The 24247-nt window shown below is 42.9% G+C and overlaps 1 protein-coding gene across 1 annotated transcript in view; it reads right to left on the bottom strand.

Moving 5' to 3' along the window:
* Positions 1 to 1484: 1484 nt before the first annotated feature.
* Pkd1l1 (polycystin 1 like 1, transient receptor potential channel interacting) overlaps positions 1485 to 24247 on the bottom strand; it is a 185013-nt gene continuing 162250 nt past the window's right edge. The window contains exon 51 of the mRNA XM_045141375.1: positions 1485 to 1577. Coding sequence (XP_044997310.1) covers positions 1485 to 1577 — 93 coding nt within the window. The remainder of the gene's footprint in view (positions 1578 to 24247) is intronic.

Raw genomic sequence — 24247 nt, forward strand, 5'->3', positions numbered from 1 at the left:
TAAAGGACTTCTGAGGGTTGGACTGACAGTGCTGGGTAGCAATTTTCTCTGAATTGAACATTCCCTCCTGGAGGAGGATGGAGAAGCAGGAGTTCAGCCAGCCTGGCAGACCTGAAATTTAGAAGGTGGCCAGCTGCCTCCCTAAGGTTGTGTACAGGAAAACCACTGCTAGGGAGGCTCTCCCAGGAGCAGAGCTGTCTGCAGGTCCTGCAGTAAGCTCCAGAGAGGCAGTCCCCAGGACCCATGTTAGCCAGATGCACAAAGGGGCATATGCGTCTGGAGTTCGTTTGCAGTGGCTGGAGGCCCTGGAGTGCCCATTCTCTCTCTCTCTCTTTCTCTGTCTGTTGCTCTCAAATGAATAAAAAATATTTAAAAAAAAAATTCCCTATTTTACCAGTTGTCTAGCCTACAACCCACATCCCTGTTTTTAGGTTCTTGGTCTTAGAACCTGCTTTTGATGACTTTTGTTTTTTGCAGGGCATGTGTAAGTAACATGAAAATGGCTGTCCTTAGGCTAACTTGCTGGAGACTGTTTCACATAGACCAAGATGGCTGCCCTGACCAAACTCCTGTGTGTAAAGAGGAATTACAATGGGAAAAGGGTATGTGAAGCATGCTTGGACTCTTACCCTCTGATTTAGCAGGTAAATTGGATATAAGAAAATGTGATCTGCATGCTGGTTTAAGCCCTCCCTAGTGCACAACTCAACTGCCAAACCAGACAAAGTGGTGGAAGGAACAACACCATCTCTGCGGATGTGTGGCCTACAGATGGTACAAGCAGGGGCAACACACAGGAATGGGTGGCTGCAGCAATCCAGGTGAACATAGATCCCTGTGGATAGAGGAGGAGAAGGAAATGGTAGCCAATAGCCAAATGAAGAGGAGTATGGGTAGTGAGAATTTATGAGGTTATCATAGGCAATTTCTTCGGATAGTTGAACTTTGTTCTCAGTTTTGACTTTATGGATGCCCCAGTGGGACATGGAGAAGTGTCATGTACTGGGATGGCCAATGTGGGGGCAACAGATGTGGAAGGAAACACATAACAGAGTCCTACAGGAGTCAGAACCCCTGGTGGTTATCCATGCGACAGCTCATGGCTTATTGACCTCTGTGGAAACCAGGAGGCTGACGGATGCCCATAGAAAAGTACAAGTCATCTCCCCTCAGGTGCCACTCAAAGCTGCTCCCTGGGTTCATGTAGAGTCAGGTCACAGGGGAGCCAGCACAGGTGGAAAATAGTTAAAGCTACTGGCATTTCAGTGGAATATTCTCATATCCTCCATATTGTCCATAATTTGAGGCCTGTTCACAGTTAAGGTCTCCACGGATGGATGCTGTGACAGGATAGGTACATCAGTCATCATTCCTTTATAGGGCCTATGCCCACCAGTGATGGGTACAAATAAGTACTCACTTGTGAGGAACCTGTCACAGGACTCATGCAAGCCTTTTCTGCTACTGAGCCACAAGTGAGGCCATCATCTGGGCTGAAGAAGGAGGATCCCTGCTAGTTTGTAGCTTCTGTGTTTCCATAGAGTGAGTTCCAGGACAGCCTGGGCTTGAGTGACACACTATACAGAAAATAGATTTAAAAAAATCACATATACAAATTAATATGAACATCCAGGGCCTTCATAAATGGAGCAGTAGGAGGAGAACCAGTGGAAGGGTGTCTGTCCTTTATTGTCTTCCCACCTCAGGTGGCCTAGAGCAAAGATCCCCCAAAGTACCATGTCCCTGAGGGGGGAATGCCTTTTACTCCAGAGAACACCAACATTGGATTGAAGTAGAGACCAGTGGGCTGCATCTGGAACATCAGTGGAAAGAACATGTCTGGTTCATAGTGTGCTCTCTCTTTTGAGTCAGTCTATATCACTAATCAATCCTTAATCTAATACACAAAACCCAGATGCACAGTGACCCATGCATCTAGAGTTTTCAGAGCCAAAGGTCCTAAAAATATGAAACAAAATAATACATGTAATTTTTCAAAGCTCACTTAAACAAAAAAGCCTAAGCTGGGCACGTCAGACTCCACTGGTCATCCCAGCACTGTGGAGGCAGAGGCAGTGGAATCACATGAGCACAAGCCAGCCTGAACTCATGGTCCTCCTCTGGACCAGGGAAGCAGCTGCAGTGTGGGAGGGGCCAGCATGCCCTGAGGGGAGGGCAGTGCTGTGTTCTATTTTTTTCTAGGATTAGGGTCAGGGTCAGAGTCAGGTTTAGGATTAGGGTTAGGAATGTGAGGGTTAGGATTATAGATTCTGTTTGGCCTAGGGTTAGGGTTAAGGTTTCAGTTAGGCACAGGGTTAGGGTTATTGTTAGGGTTTAGGAATAGGGTTAGGATGAGGTCTAGTGTTAGGTTTAGGGTTAAGGTTGTTAGCATTAGGGTTAGTTGTAGGATAAGAATTAGCATTTTGCCAGGCATGGTGGCACGTGCCTTTAATTCCAGCACATGGGAGGCAGAGGTAGGAGGATCACTGTGAATTCAAGGCCAACCTCAGACGACATAGTGAATTCCAGGTTAGACTGGGTTAGTGTGAGACCCTACCTTGAAAAACCAAAAATAAATAAATAAATTGGGGTTTTAGTTAAGTCCAGGGTTAGAATTATGGTTTCAATCTGCTCTATGGTTAGAGTTATTGTAGGGTAAGGGTGAGGCCTAGGTTTAGGGTTATGGGTATAATAATGTTTTTTTGTTAGGGTTGTTAAGGTTTGGGTTAAGGTTCTAGGGTTGTTAGGATTAGTATTCTTAAGGTCAGGGTTAGGGTTAGAAGTTAGGGTTGGGGAAAGGGTTAGAATTTAGTTTTAGGGAAAGGTTAGGATTAGGGTTAGGATTAGGATTGGTCGTGTTAAAGTTAGAATTGTTAAATTGAGGGTTAGTATTAAGATTGTTAAGGTTAGTGTGGTAGTTTGAATAGATGTTTCCCAATATATTCAGTGTTTTATTAGTTTTTAGTTTGCATCTGCAGCCACCTGGCTGGATTAGGTGTCACTGGGCAGATCTTAAGGTGTGGTGGTGGGTTTGGGATTTCAGTCTAAAGATATGCAAAGTGTGCCTAGCTGGAGTTCCTGAAGTGTGCTGTGCTGTGTCACTTTTGGTCTGTGCTTCTCTTTCTCTGCTTGAACCTGTGAAGGCAGGCCAGCTTCTTCTGCCATGTATGGAATTTCCCCTGGATCTGTAAGCTTCAATAAATATCCCTTCCTCCATAACTGTGCTTGGTCTGGAAGTTCATCTCAGTGAACCTAAAGCTATCTGCTACAATCAGGGTTAGAAATAGGGTTGTTAGGTTTAGGGTTATCCTTAGGTTAAAGATATTTTGCTTATGGGCTGGAGAGATGGCTTAGCGGTTAAACGCTTGCCTATGAAGCCTGACGACCCCGGTTTGAGTCTCAATTCTCCAGGACCCACGTTAGCCAGATGCACAAGTGGGCGCACGCATCTGGAGTTCGTTTGCAGAGGCTGGAAGCCCTGGCACGCCCACTCTCTCTCTCTTCCTCTATCTGTCTTTCTCTCTGTGTCTGTCGCTGTCAAATAAATAAATAAATTTTTTTTTTTAAAAAGATATTTTGCTTAGGATTAGAGTTCAGGTTGTGTTTTAGGTTATGGCTACAGTTAGGATTAAAGTCAGATTTACTATTAGGGTTGGGTTTAGTTAGGGTAAGGGTTATGTTTAAGGTTAGGGATAGGCCTAGATTTAGGGCTAGTTTTAGTGGTAGGTTAGAAATAGGGCTAGAGGTATGGATAGGCTAGGGCTCTATCTATGTTTAAGGTTAGGGTTAGTACTACATGTAGGATTAGGGTTTGGATTTTTGTAAAGGGTAAGATTAAGTCTAAGGTTTGGGCTAGTATAAAGTTTACAGTCAGAGTTTTGAAAGTTAGGTTTAGGGTTAGGGAAAGGGGTTTTCTTCCTGCTTGTTTTGGGTGCTTTCCTGCTGTTTCTCTCCCTCTCTCTCTCTCTCTCTCTCTCTCTCTCTCTCTCTCTCTCTCTCTCTCTCTCTCTGTGTGTGTGTGTGTGTGTGTGTGTCCCAACATCCTTCCCTATGCACACATTAATTTCTCTGTCTCTCTTCTTTCTTCCCATCCAGCCTGGAAAAGGAGAAATTTTATTTGGCTTGGGCTTCCCAGCTAGAAATCTCTGTAGCTACTTACTCTTCCTAAAATAAATCTCAGAATTCATAATTTATCCATTTCTGAGTCTGTGTTTTCAATTCATTGATAACTTGGACAAGGACCCAAAGTTGTGGTCATGGGCCTGGAGTCTCCTGCATCTTTATGGACATCTCATCCCTCCTGGAACTCCAGCAATCCCCACAACAATGAGGCCACCATCAAGGGTCTCACTTATCTCACTGTTATGATGGATTGTGTAAAAGAAGTGACAGTGACAGGGCTTCATATCACAGTTATGTGCAGAATTGAACTGAAGACCCACAAGTAAAATGGTACTTCCATTCTCCCTACATCCCTACTGGGGCAGCCATGATTAAATGCTAGAAAAAGCCTGGGTTGGGTATAGTGTACTGGGTGCCAGTGAGTCCATCACCCCTCTGGCTGCTTTAGGTCCCTTGTGTCCCTGTGTGTCCTCTAGCTTGCCCTGCCCAACCTGGCATGGGCAGTCTTCCTGGTCCACACTGATGTGATATGTCTGGGGAGCCACGACTACCAGGACTGCAAAGATCATGTCCTGTTCTGGGTAATCAAGATGGCTTTCAACTGATTCGAGACTTGGTTCAGGAAAAGACAATGAATCTGAAGCTATGAACATCACCAACAACCTTGTGCATCTGGCAGGTACTGGGGAATCGAATCTCAGTCCTTTGGCTTTGCAGTCAAGTGCCTTAACTGCTAAGCCATCTGCTCAGCACCAATGAAGTATGCTTTGAGAGCCAGGTGTGGTGGCATAAGCCTTTCATCCAAGTACTCAGGAGTCAGGTTTAGGAAGATTGCTGTGAATTCAAGGCCATCTCAGTTACTACATTGTGAATTCCAGATCAGCCTGGGGTAGACTGAAACCCTACCTGAAAAAAAAAAAAAATCAATGTGTGTGTATAAACTCATGGGCATGGTTTCTTTTATGACCAGTATTTATCTATTTATTATTTGTTTGTACATTTGTGTATTTATTTGGAAGTAGGGTCTCACTCTAGCTCAGGCTGACCTGGAATTCACTCTAGTTCCAGGCTGTTTTTGAATTCAAAGTAATCCTCTTACTCCTGCCTCCCAAGTGCTGGAGTTAAAGGCATGTGCCAGGATCTCTGGCCCCCCAGTATTTAGTATAGCCAAACACCGTACTGGTGGTCTCAGAGATCAGAGAAGAAAGGAGGGGCCCCAGAATTGCCTAGGAAGAGGAGTGGAAGGTTTTGAAGGCCTTTCGTGGAAAGAGTAGGGGTGAGTGAAGTTAGTACTCTGCACTGGGGGGTGTCTGGTCAGTGCTGCATGTGCTGTCACTTTAACATGGAGATGGTAGATTATGCTGGACCCATGCTGTCCCAGTATTTCTAAGGTGGGCCTTGATCTCTGTTTAGATTTCACAGATAGTCACTCAAGGCAGGGGCTGTTTCATCCCTTGCAAGTGAGGAAGGCTTGGGAACTACCTTAACAGAACATGTTGCTTCTAGGGTCCTAGACTAGGGCCTGGGTTGACTTACAGGGACGAAGTAGGAACCACACTTTGGAAACTCAATTTCAGAATTTCAGTTTGTGAGGGTGAGCTCAGGGAGAGACATATTAGCATTTGATTTGGAAGCTAAAGTGGATAAAAGAGCAGATGAGATAGAAGTGCTGGCTTCCTGTCTCTTATTACAGTTTTGAGACCAAGAGGGAACAAAGCATGAATCACCTTGGTGTTGAAGAGCCCTTAAGGGATCCCAAACTTAGAAGCCTTGGCTGGAGAGGTAGCAGTGCTTAAAGTAGCTTACAATGCCTGACAGCCTGGGTGCCATTCTCCAAAGCCCACAGAAAGCCAGATATAGAAAGAGGCGGGGCTGGAGAGATGGCTTAGCGGTTAAGCGCTTGCCTGTGAAGCCTAAGGACCCCGGTTCGAGGCTCGGTTCCCCAGGTCCCACGTTAGCCAGATGCACAAGGGGGCGCACGCATCTGGAGTTCGTTTGCAGAGGCTGGAAGCCCTGGCGCGCCCATTCTCTCTCCCTCTTTCTCTCTGTGTCTGTCTCTCTCAAATAAATAAATAAATAAAATTAAAAAAAAAGAAAAAAGAAAAAAAGAAAGAGGCGTATACGTTTGGAATTTGTTTGCAGTGGCAAGAGTTTCTGACATTCTCTCTGCAAGTAAATAAATCAATATATTAAAAAAATTAAGCTGGGTGTAATGGCACATGTCAATCCCAGCATTTGGGAGGCAGAGTTTGGAGCATCTCCATGACTTTGAGGCTACCCTGACATTGCATAGTGAATTCCGGGTCAGCATTGGCTAGAGCTAACCCTACCTTGGAAAAAAGATAGGAATAGTGGCACAGGCCTTTAATCCCAGTGCTAGGGAGGCAGAGGTAGAAAAATTGTTGTGAGTTCCAGGCCAGCCTGAGACTTTATAGTGAATCCAGGTCAGGCTGGGCTAGAATGTAAAACCAAAAAATAAAAATAAATCAATATATAAATGAGGCTAAAGAGATTGCTCAGTGTTTAAGGCTCTTGCCTGAAAAATTTAATGACCTGGGTTCAATTGCTCAGTACCCACATAAAGCAAAACATATCTGGAGTTTGTTGATAGTGGCTGGAGATCCTGGGGCACCAATTCTCTCTGTCATCTCTCTGTCTTTCTCTGCTTGCAAATAAATAAATAAACATTTTAGATAAATAAATAAATAAAACTACCTGGTATGTGGTCACACATCCTCTGGACTTTGAGAGGATTTGGGGTGGACTACATTATTTCATCCACAATACATAAAAGTTCTCAGGGTTATGAGTGGGAATCTGAAGGGTCTCTCAAAGGTGCATGTATTCTATTGTTGTCAATGAAAGCATCCTTGGGAGTGTGCTATCATGAAATGATAGGGCTTGGGAGGATTTGTTAGGATTTAGTGTAATGAGTTAGGGTGGGAATGTGAGGGTTGACGGCTAAGGGCAGGTTGGGGTGAGTGTTGAGTTAATGTTAGGATAAGGATGTTAAGAGTTAATAGTAAGGATTATGGGCAGGGCTAGGTTAGGTTAAGGTTAGTGAGACCCTATCTTGAAAAACAGACAAACAAAAAAAATCTGGAAGTAGATCTACCATTTGATCCAACTTAAATACTCCTGGCCATGCACCCTAAAGCTTCTACTCTTTACTACAAAGATGCTTGCTCAGCCATGCTTGTCACTACCATTGAGTGAGATTTCTGTCTTCCTGACATAACCAGGCTTGTCTGTACTTCAGTTCCTGTTGCTGTAGACATCCTGCTTACAGTCTGGATGACCACCAGCACTGCTGGCAACTGTTTGGAGGTGGATGTTGAAGAGGCACATTCTCTCTCTAGTACTGGCTTGCTCTGTGCAGTGGCAACTTAGTGGCTAGAGGAGTACATATGTTCAGTGAAAAACTGAACTTTGAGTAAGTATAGATTAAAATAAAGAATTCACTGTCAATATCACAAAGTCAACGTGAAGAGAACTATTATTTTCTTTTCAAATTTTTTATTAACAACTTCCATGATTATAAAAAATATCTCATGGTAATACCCCCCCCCCCCACTTTTCCCTTTGAAACTCCATTCTCCATCATATCCCCTCCCCCTCTCAATCAGTCCCTCTTTTATTTTGATGTCATGATCTTTTCCTCTTATTTTGATGGTCTTGGGTAGGTAGTGTCAGGCACTGTGAGGTCATGGATATCCAGGCCATTTTGTGTATGGAGGGAGCACGTTGTAAGGAGTCCTACCCTTCCTTTGGCTGTTACATTATTTCTGCCACCTCTTCTGCAATAGACCCTGAGCCTTGAAAGGTGTGATGGAACTATTTCTTTTCTTTTTAAAAAATATTTCTTTTGTTCATTTTTTATTTATTTATTTGAAAGTGACAGAGAGAGAGGGAGAGAAAGAGACAGATAGAGAGGGAATGGGCACTCCAGGGCTTCCAGCCACTGCAAACAAACTCCAGACGCGTGCGCCCCCTTGTGCATCTGGCTAACGTGGGTCCTGGGAAAACAAGCCTCGAACCAGGGTCCTTAGGCTGCACAGGCAATCGCTTAACTGCTAAGCCATCTATCCAGCCCTCTTTTATGTTTTAAAAAATGAGATGAAGAAGCAAAGGCCAACCTCTAGGTTGTCTTCTGGCCTCTACACATGTGCTATGGTGCTCACATATCCATATACATGCTCGCAAACGTGCGCACACATATTAGCAAACAAAGATGTAGTCTTAAGAAATTAACTCTAGAAGTAGTTAATTGTACACTTGTTTCAACTTAAACTAAAATAATAGGTAAAATGATGTTCAAAACTGTGAATAAAATGGAGTAAATGTGGGTTGGGGAGATGGCTGTCCAAGCATGAGAACCTGACTTCAAATCCCTAGCATCCACATAAAACCTAGGCCCATGATGTGCACCTGAAACCCCAGCACTGTGGAGGTGGAGACAGGAGGACCCCCAGGCCTTGTTGGCCAGGTCATCTAGCTGAATAAGTGAGCCCTGGGATCAGTAGAAGACTGTCTCAAGAACTAACATGACTGATGACTAAGGAAGACATCTGATATTGGCCTCCACATGCATGTATGTACACATGTTCCCACCACATCTGGATACACAGGCAAAGATGATGGAGCAATGCAGAGTGCAAAATCAAACAGAACAATAAGCAGCCCAAAGAAAATAAATATGTAAAGCCAGGGTTCTGCTGTGGTTTGGATAATAGTCCTTAAAGGGTCCTATGTAAAAAGTTTGGTCCACAGCCTACAGCATTATGGGGAGGCGTTGGGAACTTTAGGAGGTGGAACCTAGTAGAAGGATCTTAGGTCACTGGTGGCATGACTTACATGGCACACTTACTGGCACACCAGCCCCTCTTCAACCTCGCTTTGCTCTGTGCCACCACCAAATGAGTAGTTTGTTCTGCTATGTACTCACCACCACAATGACCTACTTTTTCACTGATCTTGAAGGTAACAGGACCAGTCCGCTGTGAAAACACAAGCCAAAACAACCCTTTCTTCCTTTAAGTTGATCATCTCAGGTATGTGCCACAGCAATGGAAAGCTGAGTAATTCAGGCCTTGAGTTTTAGTTTTATGGAAATGGCACAGATGGATGCCCAGGAAAAAGTAGTCAAAAGGATGATGGGGAGGGAGGGGGAAGAAGTGAGGAGGGAGGATGAATACAGGGGGAAAAGATAAGCTTATAATAAGAGCAAAAAGTGAGCTGGAGAGATGGCTTAATGGTTAAGGAGTTTGCCTGCAAAGTCTAAGGACCCAGGTTTGATTCCCCAGAACCCATGTAAACCAGATGCATAAGGTAGCGCATGTTTCTGGAGTTCATTTGCAGTGGCTATAGGCCCTAGTGTGCCCCCTCTCCTCTTTCAAATAAACAAATAACAGGAAAAATTTTTTTAAGAAGAGCAAAAGGTAACAGAGGGTAAAGAAAACTCAAGAAACCCCATTGCAGAAGAGTAGGATACCTCTCATCCCCCAGAAAGAACTCCAATGCAGCTCTACCCATGGAATCATGAGGCTTCCTGTATCAGTTTTTAGCAGCTCTCTGGCTATATCAATTGTAAAAGATGACAACATCTGATCTCAACATGACCCTTTAAAATGTAATTGCTGACAGAAAGGAGCACAGAGTAAACCTAAATCTTCCTTCTTTTGCACAGGGCTGTGAGAACACAGGGAAGAGAAACAGAAGGGGTCACATGGAGAGTCGAAGGCTGCCGTGTCAGAAAATGCACACATGCAAGCATGCCTGATTTTAGTAACAGAAAAAGGACAAGGAAAGTAGAGTATGTACCTTCAGCCAAATAGCATGCCACAGTGCTGTTTTTTTTTTTTTTAAATAGAATTTATTTGTTTATACTTGGTAGACATTACATGGCACCAGGATATATGATAATAGGGATCTTCCTTTACTATTTATACCCAACAAGCCAACAGAGTGGAAATGATCATGTTTAAAACATAAATGAAGCTACTTCCAGCTTTAATATTTTATTTTTTTAAACTTTTATTTATTTGAGAGATGGAAAGAGGCAGAAAGAGAGATAGAGAATGGGTGTGCCAGGGCTTCCAGCCACTGTAAACGAACACCAGATGCATGGGCCACCTTGTGCATCTGGCTTACGTGGGTACTGGGGCATTGAACTGAGGTCCTTTGGCTCTGCAGGCAAGTGCCTTAACTGCTAAGCCATATCTCCAGCCCCTACTTCCAGCTTTGATAGAGGCCTGTCCTATAAATTGAGGGCTTGGGTCATTGGCCTGTTGACAGTGACAGTCAGTGTGTGGAGGAGACTCTGTAAGGACTGCCTTCATAGCTGAGGCCTATGCAGTCTGTTTGCTCCCTTGTCCTGTCCTGCTTGGCCAGAGCTGTGTTGATACCAGTGCTAGAGATACTGAAGTTTGCCAGTCTCTAGTGTTGTCAGGGTCCCCTTGAGTGTTCTTTCAGAGTGACTAGCATAATGACCCAGAGAAAGTTGCCTTCTCTGACCTGAGGACTATGTTTGCCCACCCCTGAAAATATCCTTGAGGCTCTACCCCTATCTTCCTAGGCCTACATCCTTAAAAAGTCCTAGTCCTAAACTCCTAGACAGAACCTTTTGTTATCTCCAGTGAGCTAGTGAGGCCAACACCTCACTTCACATCTTCCAGCTGCCTGTTTTTGTATGTGTGTGTTTTGTTTTGTTTTGTTTTGTTTTTCAAGGTAAGTTTTGCTGTAGCCCAGGTTGACCTGGAATTAGTCTCAAGCTGGCCCTGAACTCATAGCAATCCTTCTACCTCAGCCTCCCAAATGCTGGGATTAAAGCTGTGCACCACTACGCACAGCATAAACTTTTTTTTCAGGGTAGGGTTTTGTTCTAGCCCATGTTGACATGGAATTAGTCTCAGGCTAGCCGCCCACTCACAGCGATCCTCCTATTTCAGCCTCCCCAGAGCTGCCACCATGCCCGGCAGCTGTCTGTTCTTAGTTTCTGCCTGGGCCACCTTGGCGTTGATTACATAAGTCTCCCTACATTGATAGTAAGGTGACTTTTGTTGAGCTGAGGGAGGTTTGGAAAGGATCTGAGTGGCAAGCTTTGAATCTTTCAGCCACTTGCTGGTTCTGCTAATGCAGCCTGAACATCTGCAGTGTCTCATCCTCTGAACAGAGCCCCTGAGTATCTGAGCAGCCAGCACATGAGCCTCACAGGGCTGACACTCAAATTCCCAGTCAAAGCATCTCTGAGCACCCCAAAGACATGTCCCATGCAGGTGGGATTGCTGTCTGCTGGCCATGGTCCCTTGTGGGACCCTTGACCTTTCACAGAGATTGATTTACTTGCTTTTCCTAAAAACCCAGTTTTAAGAAACTGGATTGATTGTGTGACTTTCCAGTTGAAAGATGGCCAGAAGCCAGAGGTTGAACCTGGGGTCTTTGGCTTTGCAGGCTAGCACCTTAACCACTAAGCAATCTCTCCAGAACTACCCTTTGGCTTTTTGAGACAGGGTCTTATTGTGTAGTCTAGGCTGGCCTTGAACTCGAGACCCTCCTGCCTCATTCTCTTCAGTTCTGGAGTTATAAACATTTGTCACCACACATTGCTTCACTCTGCCATCTTTAACACGGGGCTTCTAAACTTGTTTGATGGCTCCCTAACACTCTGAGAAGACAGCAGCATGAAGAGGGTATGTGGGGTGTCATTGGAGGCAGAAAGGCTAGGTTCCCCACTTTTTAAGGCCCAGGATGACACAGCTGAGATCACTGTAGACAGACTGTGCAGCAGCCGGGTACCTGACCACAGCTCTGTCAGAGTCAATGAGTAGGAAACAGAGTGGGTATGTCTTCAGCTCAGTGTAATTCTAAGCACTGCACTCCAACACTATTGTTTAACATTCTAGGGAGACTCAAAGGGTCAAATGGGTCCCCAAGAGAATCACCAGGACTATACAGGCAGGTGAGGAGACTCCAAGACATATTGGAAGTATGTGGCCCCAGGTTCTGAGGCACCAGGAGAGAACACATCTTTATCAAACATGTGACAGAAAACCTGTGGGGTGGAGAGAAAAGTAAGTGAACTGTACTTGGTTAATTTGGCTTGGTGCAATTTACAGATAGTATTATGGTTTAACATCAGGAGGGAATGATGGCATCATAGCAGCTGAATCTATTCACAACACATAAAGAAACACTAGTGACATGTGGAGGAGCTGACATAGACCTGGCCATTCATCACAAAGGGACTATATCTCTGAGTCATATAGCAGGTTCTGTTCTATCTACTGAACTGAGCTTTTCTATGCCCACTGAGTAAGTTTGGAATAGAGACAAGGAGACTGCAATGCGATGGGTATCACTGGTATGCACATTTGTAGTTCCGGAGAATTTAACTTTCAGTACTAACTCTCACCATATAAAGGTCACCTCTGGCCCAACGTTCTGTGGAGCGGACAAGACTCAGCCCTCCGTCTAGCTCCCAAGGCCAGTGTGTTCTTGAACCCCATCCACTCAGAATGCAAGACAAGACAGTATTTTACAAAGAGTTTTGCCCAAGAATAGCCACTATCACCTCCTTTAAAAAACTGATGTTGCGGGCTAGAGAGATGGCTTAGTGGTTAAAGTGCTTGTTTGCAAAGCCAAAGGACCTTGGTTTGATTCCCCAGGACCCAAGTAAGCCAGATGCACAAGGTGGCCCATGCATTTGGAGTTCATTTACAGTGGCTAGAAGCCCTGGTACACCCTTTCTCTCTCTCTGTCTCTCCCTCCCTTTTTCCCCCCTCTCTCAAATAAGAATAAAACTGATGCTGAGCTAACAAGTTGTTTTATTCATAACAAAGTCAAGACTTCTTGTCCTGTGAAGAGGTTCTCAAGTCATTGAAAGCATATTCTTTCCTAGCCTTAAGGCAAGGAAATAACTTATCTAAAGAGTACCAGGAATATACCATTGTCCTGACCTAGCAAAACGAATGTTTCCATTTATTTTTCAGACTCCATCAGTAAATGTGGATCCAGAAGTAGGAAGAATTGGACCTTGTTGATAACTATGTCCTACCAATGTTTCCCAGCAAGACAAGCCATTCATGGCAAAAACATGCTGACATTTGTGTTATTATTATTTTTTTGAAGAGCAAGTTGTCAGTTCACTCAACCATAATATCAATGATAATTGTTTTTTTAAAATATTTATTTACACCAGCTATATATCTGATAGAGGATTAATATCTAGGATATACAAAGAACTTAAAAAGTTAACTAATAAGGAATCAAACAAGCCAATCAAAAAATGGGCTATGGAGATAAATAGAGAGTTCTCAAAGGAAGAAATATGGATGGCATATAAGCATCTAAAAAAATGTTCTACGTCACTAGTCATCAGGGAAATGCAGATTAAAACTACATTGAGATTCCATCTCACTCCTGTCAGATTGGCTACCATCATGAAAACAAATGATCATAAATGTTGGCGGGGATGTGGAAAAAGAGGAACCCTTCTACACTGTTGGTGGGAATGCAATCTGGTCCAGCTATTGTGGAAATCAGTGTGGAGGTTCCTAAAACAGCTAAAGGTTGATCTACCATATGACCCAGCTATAGCACTCCTAGGTATATATCCTAAGGACTCATCTCATTTTCTTAGAAGTACATGCTCAACCATGTTTACTGCTGCTCAATTTATAATGGCTGGGAAATGGAACCAGCCTACATGTCCCTCAACTGATGAGTGGATAATGAAGATGTGGCACATTTATACAATGGAGTTCTAGTCAGCGGTAAAGAAAAATGAAGTGATGAAATTTGCAGAAAAATGGATGGTTTTGGAAAGGATTATACTAAGTGAGGTAACCCAGGCCCAGAAAGCCAAATGCCACATGTTCTTCCTCATATGTGGATCCTAGCTACAGATGATTGGGCTTCTGCATGAGAAGGAAAAACTCAGTATCAGAGGCCAGTAAGTTAAAAAGGAGATATAAAGGGAAGAGAAAGGAAGGGAGGAGGGTACTTAATAGGTTGGTATTGTATATATGTAAGTAGAATGATTGAGATGGGGAGGGGATATGATGGAGCATGGAGTTTAAAAGGGGAAAGTGGGAGGGAGGGAGGGTGTTACCATGGGATATTTTTTATTTTCATGGAAAATGTTAATAAAAATTGAGAAAAAAAAATAAACGCTAGTGAAACCTAAAAAAAAAAAAAATAAATTATTTACTTGAGACAGAGAGAGAGAGACATAAAGAAAGAGGCAGACAGAGAAAGTATGGGTGCCAGGCCTCCTGTCACTGTAAACAAACCCTAGACACATGCACCACTTTGTCCATCTGGCTTTACATGGGTACTGGGGAATCAAACCGAGGCCACCAGTGCTTGTAAATGAATACCTTTACCACAGGGCCATCTCTCCAGCCCCAGTGACAGTAGTTTTAGACAATACATTTATTTATTTTTGAGCAGAGAGAGAGAAAGAGGGTGGGTGTATGGGTGCACCAAGGCCTCTTGCTGTTGCAAATAAAACTATGGATGCACACGCTACTTACATGGATACTGGGGAATCAAACCCAGGCCAACAGGCTTTGTAAGCAAGTGCCTTCAACCACTGAGCCATTTCTGCAGCTCAACAATACTGGTTTATAATTCAAGCAGTGTCCATGTTCCTGAGGCTTGGCCAGTTTGTCCACTTGTTTTTCTTGCCACATGCCTTGCCCATGTGTGTAGTGGTGATATGGCTTACTGATACATAGTACTATAAGTCCAAAGAACCTAGAATTCTTGTACTTCCAGTGTGATTGGATCTTACAGAATATGAAGGCAACTCTTTCCCTTCCCTCCTTCCCATTTGGACTTGGTGCAGTGGAAAGTAGAAACATGCTGCAGGGCCACCAATGAGGCTAGAGTCACTCTGGGTGGAAACCAAAGTTATTCATGATATCCGGCTTCTACAGGGGCTCAGAAAGCTTCATGCTGTGGAGAATTCATCTTGAAAAGACAGCTGGGGAAAGGAGGATACAGGAGCTGAGCTAGAGAAATGAAGAGTCTAGGAATAGTCTTGTCATAATGCACATGGCTGACTGTGGACATTGATACTTGAAAGTGTTTCTGAGTTAATACCAATTCAGTTTATACTAATTTTATATGCCATATAACCATCTTAAGTTATTTACTGCTGGGCTTGGTGGCACATGCCTTTAATCCCAGCACTCAGGAGGCAGAGGTAGGAAGATCACCATGAGTTTAAGGCCACCTTGAGATGACATAGTGAATTCCAGGTCAGCCAGGGCTAGAATGAGACCCTACCTCAAAAAACAAAAAAACAAAAATCAATTTAATTTTATTTTTGCTTTGAGTCACTTGGAATTGTAAGAAATAATATAGAAAAAGTCCTACATGCCTTTTACTTGGTTTTTGTCAATAGTGACATTTTGTAAAGCTGTAGGGCAAGGTCTACAACATGACAAAAGCAAGAAACAGAACCTTCCATTGCCAAGCTCCTGCTAGCCTTTCTTAGCCATGCTTCCCCTCCTCCACACCCAGTACTTGTTGGCCCCGGCAGTGCTGATTCTACTCTCCACTCCTATTATAACATTGTTATCTCAGGAATATTATATAAATTGAATCAGGTTGAGCTCAGAAGTGTCACAGTATCTGATTTCTTTGTATTCTGGAATATAATTAAGTATCTTGAGGATGGGACCCATGTGTAAACACAGAATGCATTATGTCTCATATATACCTTATTCACACAAACGGAGGGTGATGGCATACAGTATTCTAATAATTTTATACAGGCAACAAAGTTCTTGTAGTGTGAAATTTTCCACTGTGGTCTCATGTCACATTTTGGATTTTCAAATTAAGGAAGCTTGACCTGTAGCATGTACCCCTTCAAGATGGGCAGTGTGTGCTCGGCCTAATTCTCTGGGGATTTACTCAGCATCAAAAGTCCTTTCCCCTGTGTTGTTGAGTACTGCTCATCAGCAGGGAAGTACCCCAGTTTCCTTCACCCCTCAACAGAAGATGTCTGTAGGGTTCCAATTCAGAGGTGGAACTATGGATGCTCAAACACAGGTCTTTGTTTTATTTTGGTTTGTTGAAGCAAGGTTTCATGATGTACACTAGGCTAGCCTCTTCCTGCCTAAATCTTCTGGGTGCTGGGACTATTACTTTATACCACCACAACTAGCTATATGGGAATCTAAGTCGTCATATCTCTGGGGAATGAACAAGGGTATGATTTTGGGGCTATGGCTTTTCATGATTTACTTTATAAGAGACTGCCATGCTACTTTGCACAATAACTGTAGCAACTATGTACCTACCTGCAAGGTCTGTGATGTGCTGTCTGCCCATGCTGGCATGTGGTGGTGTCACTGTAAATTAGTCATCCTCAGGTTTGGAATGATACCTCATAGTGGTACTAATTTGCACTTCCCAATGGCAGTGATGTTCACACCATGTGTTTGTAAATTTTCAAATTTCTAACTGGATTCTTGTGCTTTTACTATTGATGTCCAAGAGTCCTTTAGACAGAGCAGTCCTTTGAAATATGTATGGCCTGCAAATATTTCCTTCCAATACATACACTGTTGTCTCATCTTCATAAGAGTCATTTCAGAGCAAAAGTGGTTTTTTTTTTGTTGTTGTTTATTTCAGAGCAACAGAGAAAAAGGAAGAGAAAGAGAATCAGTGCCTCCAGCCACTGCAAATGAACTCCAGATGCATGTGCCACCTTGTATAGCTGGCTTACATGGGTCCTGGGGAATCAATTCTTGAACCAAGGTCCTTAGGTCACAGGTAAGTGCTTAACCACTAAGCCATCTCTCCAGCCCACAGCAAAAAGTTTTTTTTTTTTTAAATTTTGGTAAGGTCAAATTCATCATTATTTCTCTTGTGGATGGTGTGGGTGTTCTTCTTTACCATCTCACCCAATGTTTTAAGTCTTGTGTTTTGTATTTAAGTCTTGTTCATTTTTAGTTATTTTTACATAAGGTGGGAAGCATAGGTTGACATTCTTTTCTTTCTCTTGCTTCTCATGCCAAATGTGAGTATAACATTGTTTAAAAAGCTAAGTTTTCTTCACTGAATTGTGTTTGGACTTTTGTCCAAAGTGAGTTGGTCAAATTAGTGTGAGTTTATTTCTGGGACCTATGTGTCTTCCCCTCTGCCATTGTCATATGGCATCACTGCTGTGGTTATGTAAAGCTCAGCAGCTTTTGTGCCAGGTACAAATCCCTCCCTCTTCACTCAGACTCAGCATTGGAGGAGCCAGCAGCCTAGGAGCATTACAAATTGTGTTATTTACAGATTTTATAACAAGAGGATCAGCCCCTGCAGGGCAAAAGGTGTTGATGTGTATCTCAGAGGTCAGCACACATTTCTGAACACATGGTCAAGGTTTCTTACTCCTGCCTGGCAGCAGGGTCAGGATGATGGCAAAACAAGCCACTAACTTGTATAAGGATACAGGCAGGATGATCCCTGGGGTCCTAACTACAGAGGCCCTGGGCCATTCTGTTGAATCCTTGTTGAGCACACCTTGACAACTTGTGTGTGTGTGTGTGTGTGTGTGTGTGTATGCATGTGCATATAGTATGTGTGGTGATGTGTGTGTGTGTGGGGGGGTGTATGTGCAGATGTGTTACCTCACGTGCACATGTGGAGGCCACAGGGGAACATCAGGTGTCCCCCCTCATCATTCACCCACATGTTTCATTGAGACAGAGAGGAACTTTCCATTTCCATAAGCCCCAGCAAGTCTCCAGTCTCTGCTCCCCACAGGACTGGGGCTTACACATGTGCATAGCCAGACCCAGCCATACACATGGTGTTGGGGTCTCAGCCCCCCACACTCTCAAGCATTGAAGCATTCTTTTTTTTTTAATTTTTATTTATTTATTTATTTGAGAGCAACAGACACAGAGAGAAAGACAGATAGAGGCAGAGAGAGAGAATGGGCACGCCAGGGCTTCCAGCCTCTGCAAACGAACTCCAGACATGTGCGCCCCCTTGTGCATCTGCCTAACGTGGGACCTGGGGAACCGAGCCTCGAACCGGGGTCCTTAGGCTTCACAGGCAAGCGCTTAACCGCTAAGCCATTTCTCCAGCCCTGAAGCATTCTTAATTGCTGAGTCATCCCTCTAGCCTCCTAAATGTTTTTTATTTTTTATTTTAGAGAGAACAAGAGTTAGAGAGAGAGAGAAAGACAGTGTGAGAGAGAATTGGCATGCCAGGGCCTCAGCCACTGAAATTGAATTCCAGGTGCTTGCGACCTTGCACTTGCCTCACCTTTGTGCATCTGGCTTACATGGGATCTGGAGAGAGACCGAACATGGGTTCTTAGGCTTCTCAGGCAGGTTCCTAAACCGCTAAGCCATCTCGCCAGCCCTCCAAATGCTATTCTTATAAAGTATTTCCTAAATCAAGATGTACTTAGAGTAAAATGAAAAAAAAAAAGAATTTTTTGAGCACTCTGTTTCCCTTTTTGTTAAAGTAGTAGTGTTCCTTAAAATACTTGAATTGATGGAAAACTGTGTAACACTTGTCTTTCAGTATATACGATTACATAAATGTATTTGCGGTGTTTTGAACTACGACCTCCACCAAAGGCAACAAATGTTGGTCATTCCTGGCAAACTAATACAGCAGTTTATTTGTTGTTTGGGCAATAATTGCATCCTAATCATTGGAAATTCAACTTTCATGAGCTGCACTAGAAAGAACTTGGCTTTTGTAAATAAATTATGTCTTCACAGTAACACAAAAGTACTTGATTATACACATCGCATCACAAGGGCTAGTCTAGCATACATCCAAAGGAAGAGGGAGGGGCAATAATAGTCTACTTGATTGAGGCCTGTATTCCAGGAAGGAGTAAATCAGTGACTCTAGGAACATTGCTTCTTATGAAGTTATCTCAGCCAATCCAGTATAATCCATGGGAGCAAAGAAATCTTATCTTGGAAGAATGTCTGAGGTAAAGTGCTCACCCTCTGGCTGTTCCTGTCTTACTAGCATTCATAAAAGCAAGTTTCGAGGAAATACTTTGGAGTAGGGGTGGTAAAATTATCTCCTGGCATCTTCACATTGCCCTGAAGACTGCCTGGCAGAGAAGGACCCACTGTGTGGTGAGGCTCCTGAGCTCAGCAAGAGCCAGGAGCAGCGACTTCTCTGAGTGAAGACCAAGGCAACTGAGTGGTAAGAAACAGCCAAGAATCACCAAGTGAGCAACAGCGTTGGGCACAAGGAGGCGGTGTTGGCTGTCAGCCCTCAGCATTCTATGGCCATGACTCACTTAAGCAAAAAGGACAATGTGATCTGCAGGTGGTTATTGGTAACCTCAAGCACCCAATCCTTTTAGTTTATAAAAATTTTTTAAAAATCTTAAGTTATTAATGGTTAAGACGAAAAACAGCTGCCTGAAGTTAGGAAATTCAAACGGATTGTTTTCTTGGCTGCCATCATACAAAAGGCGGTCTGTTATGCCAAATCCAGCAGCTTGACCTGTTCCAACCCTGCTTATTCCCAGCAGGGCCCACTAACTTGTGATGTGGAAACTGGGCACTGCAGGGAGAGGCCTACATGACCCCACTGGCTTTTAATGAATGTCTCATTTTGGTGATTGTTCAGAAACAACTGTACTTCCAACACTGCTGCTAAGTGCTTCTGTAATCACATGGCAGATGTTGTGTCCTTAGAGTGTACACCCAATGTCACCATAGTGAACTTGCTTCTCAGGTATTAGGAAATCAATATAGGGCCCTGCCTTGGTTTGTTCCCCAGCACTATTTTTAACGTGCCCTTGTGAGTTTTTTGAATTCATTTTTTAAAAACCTTTAGTGTAGGGCTGGAGAGATGGCTTAGCAGTTAGGCGCTCACCTGTGAAGCCTAAGGACCCCAGTTTGAGGCTCGGTTCCCCAGGTCCCACGTTAGCCAGATGCACAAGGGGCACATGCTTCTGGAGTTCGTTTGCAGTGGCTGGAAGCCCTGGCGCGCCCATTCTCTCTCTCTCCCTCTATCTGTCTTTTTCTCTGGGGCTGTTGCTCTCAAATAAATAAATAAAAAATGAACAAAAAATATTTAGAAAAAAACTTTAGTGGAAATGCTTCTTATGTACCACTGGTGACATAGTAACTGGCTTTTAACTGGCGATAAATTCTTATTTTACAAAAGCAATCCCCCCCTTTTTTTTTGAAAGAGGGGGGGGGAGGGAGGGAGAGAGAGAGAGAATGGGCATGCCAGGACCTCAGCCACTTCAATTGAATGCCAGATGCTTGCGCCACCTAGTGGGCATGTGTGACTTTGCACTTGCCTCACCTTTATGGGTCTGGGCAATGTGGGATCTGGAGAGTCAAATATGGGTCCTTAGGCTTCACAGGCAAGTGCTTTAACTGCTAAGCCATTTATCCAGCCCTCAATCCCTTTATTATTATTATTGAATTTTATCAACTATAACTATGGATAAAATCAAATGATGCTTTACTCCCATATTTTGAGCAAAGGGATAATGTTTTAATACTAAGACTTAAAACCTGATTTATACCTTATGGAATATTATTCTTTTAATCTGCTGTTAGAGCCTATTCACTACCATTTAATGTGGATTTTGGGGATTTTTAAGTTGAGCTATTTTTGTATAGCTTGTGTAGCAATATGTTACTTGTTTCATAAAATCACATGTGGAATCAATGTGGAACAGTTCACAAAACACTCTGCACTAGGCTTTCATGATGGCTTGATAAATTTTCTTTGTTTAAACTTTTTGGGTTTTTTTCTCAATTTCTTTTTTATTAACAACTTCCATGATTATAAAAATACCCCATGGTAATGCCCTCCCTCCCCCCACTTTCCCTTTGAAACTCCATTCTCTATCATATCCCCTTCCCATCTCAATCAGTCTCTCTTTTATTTTGATGTCATCATCTTTTCCTCCTACTATGATGGTCTTGTGTAGGCACTGTGAGGTCATGGATATCCAGGCCATTTTGTGTCTGGAGGGAGCACATTGTAAGGAGTCCTACCCTTCCTTTGGCTCTTACATTCTTTCCACCACCTCTTCCGCATTAGACCCTGAGCCTTGAAAGGTGTGATAGAGATATTGCAGTACTGAGCACCCTAACCTGTCAATTGATGAGAGTGGGGTGTTGAAGTCACCCACTCCAACTGTGTTTGGTGTTATCTGTGACCTTAGTTCTAATAGCGTTTGTTTGGTGAAGTTGGGAGGCCCCATGTTAGGTGCATATATGTTTAGGATTGTAATATTTGCTTTTTGGACTGTGCCTTTAATCAGTCTAATGTGACCTTCCTTATCTTTCCTAACTAATGTTGGTCTGAAGTCTACCTTGTTAGATATTAGGATAGCAACCCCTGCTTATTTTCTAGGCCCATTTGCTTGAAACACCATTTTCAAACCTTTTACCCTAAGATAGTGTCCATCCTTTGTAGAAAGGTGAGTTTGTTGGTGGCAATAAATTGAAGGATCCTACTTTTTAAACAGCCTACAAACCTATGTCTTTTGGTTGGGGCATTGAGGCCATTGATATTAAGAGATATTATTGAAAGGTGTGTGTTTATTTTTGCCATTTTTTGTAGTTCTTCTGGTTTTACCTTTGCTCTCTTGTATTAACTAGTATTTGAATATGGCTTGTTTTTTCCAGGTTCCTTATATGCATGTTTTTCTTTCTTTTCAGCATGGAGGATTCTTTCAAGTATTTTCTATAGAGCTGGTTTTGTCTTCAAATATTCCTTTAGTCTGCTTTTGTTGTGGAATGTCCTTATTTCTCCATCTATTTAAATGGATAGCTTTGCAGGATAAAGTAACCTTGGTTGACAGTTGCTATCTTTCAGAACTTGGAATACATCACTCCAAGCCCTTCTGAGTAATCTGCTGTGATCCTGATGGGCTTGCCTTTGTAGGTAACTTGATTTTTCTCTCTAACTTCTTTCAATATATTTTCTTTGGTTTGCATGTTTGGTAATTTAATTATAATATGGCAAGGAGGGGTTCTTCCCAGGTTTTGTCTGGTTGCTGTTCTAAAGGATTCCTGTATCTGCATTGGCACCTCTTTTCCAATTTGGGGGAAGTTTTCTTCTATGATTTTGTTGAAAATGTTACTATGCCTTTGGAGTGAAATTCTTCTCCTTCTACTATACCCTGAATTCTTTTTTTTTTTTAATATTTTTTGTTCATTTTTTTAATTTATTTATTTGAGAGCGACAGACACAGGGAGAAAGACAGATAGAGGAGAGAGATAGAATGGGCGCACCAGGGCTTCCAGCCACTGCAAACGAACTCCAGATGCGTGCGCCCCCTTGTGCATCTGGCTAACGTGGGACCTGGGGAACGGAACCTTGAACCAGGGTCCTTAGGCTTCACAGGCAAGCGCTTAACCACTAAGCCATCTCTCCAGCCCTACCCTGAATTCTTATGTTTGATTATTTCACAGTTTCCCAAATATCTTGAAATTCCCATTCTTCCTATTAGTTTGTCTTTCTTTTTTTTGGATTGTATTAGATTTGCCACCTGGTCTTCTAGTTTAGATATTCTGTCCTCTCTTTCTTCCATTCCACTGGTGAGATTTTTCTACAGTTTTTTTTTTTTTTTTTAATTTCATTGACTGTGTTCTTCATTGCTAGTAATTCTGGCTGGGTTTTCTTTATTATTCCTATTTCTTTATTTATGTATTGTATTGACCTCTTAATTTCATTAAACTGGTTTCCTGTGTCTTCTTTGATTTCCTCTTTCATTCCTTTGATTTCCTCTATGACTTCTTTCAGCATATTTGTAATCATTCTTTTGAAATCTTTCTCAGGCATTTCCTCTAACTCATTCTCACTGGAAGTCATTTCTGATGCACTAATACTTTTTAGTGGATTTATATTGTCTTGATTTTGGGAGTTTTTTGTGTTACAATGTATATATTTTTGCATTTTGGATTAATTTAATGTTTGGATTTTCTAGTTAACTGCAGTATTATTAGATGCATAAATCAGTCTGATGTTATAGATCTTCAGGGTAGGAACTTAAGGTTCTAGGTGTGGCTCTCAAGACTCTCAGAGTATCTACAAAAGTGACCCTTAATTTTGGGTTTGTCTGTTATGAGAGTATGAAAATAGGCTGAGTGGAGCAAAATACAGGCAGATTCTAAAATTTAACTAAACAATGTACACATTCAATGAAAAATGGTACAGGGTATTTATGCAAGAGTAGGTATTATGACAACCAGATCCTCTATCAAAGTCACTGTCCCTTAGTGTGTGTGTGTTGCCCCACACTCTCAATCCTGCCAAGTAGGAGGTTACGATTTCTGGTCTGTTGAGGGCTCCAAGTCAGCTTGTGACCAAGTGAGACCCTTCCCTAATGAACAACAGAAGAGGAAACAAAGCCACTATAAATCAAGAAGCAACAAGTAACAAGCCCAAAATATAGCTTATTTAACAATGGCAAATCCAACCACCCATCAGATTTAACATATACTTTATCCTGATATGGAAGGTGCAATTAGCACTTCTGGTTCAGGCCTCTATACCAGGCTTATGTGGCAGGTACTGACCTGGTACAATCCCAGTTACCTTTGGGGATGATTTTGGTCTCAGTTATGCTATGCTTCTGCTTGGGTCCCTCTTTAGTGCATTGTGGGTTCAAGTAGGCTGTCTGGGTTGCTGGATCACTGCTCTGGTTGCTGGTGCTGGGTTCTGTGAGCTCCCTTCCCCAGGTTTCTGATGCTTGCTGGCACCTGTGCTGGTAGGGGGAAGGGGAAGCAGTGGATGGTGGCTCTAGTTCTCCTGCTGGTCCACATGATCCTCTACCTCATGATCTGCTCCTCCGTTGGTCACTGTGGTCCTCCCTTCACATTTCTTGAGTGTGCGAGGAGCTCTGGTGTGAGTGGAGAAACCCCTCACCTGGCTTTTCCTGCAGCTCGAGCACAGCCTTGCAGCTGTGGCCCTGTGGACCTGCTGCCACTGCAGACCTGTTGCTGCCACTGCTGGAGCTGCTTCTGCCTGCCTATATGGGCTCTAGATGCTCTGGATCATGCCTTCTCTGCTGCCATTGGTAATTTCTTATACACCTCATTTTTTAGTAAAAGAGTGTATTTTGCTGGTTTTTTTTTGTTTTTGTTTTTGTTTTTTGTTGTTG

The sequence above is a fragment of the Jaculus jaculus genome, unplaced genomic scaffold, assembly GCF_020740685.1.
Source record: "Jaculus jaculus isolate mJacJac1 unplaced genomic scaffold, mJacJac1.mat.Y.cur u25, whole genome shotgun sequence".
Classification (NCBI taxonomy): Eukaryota; Metazoa; Chordata; class Mammalia; order Rodentia; family Dipodidae; genus Jaculus; species Jaculus jaculus.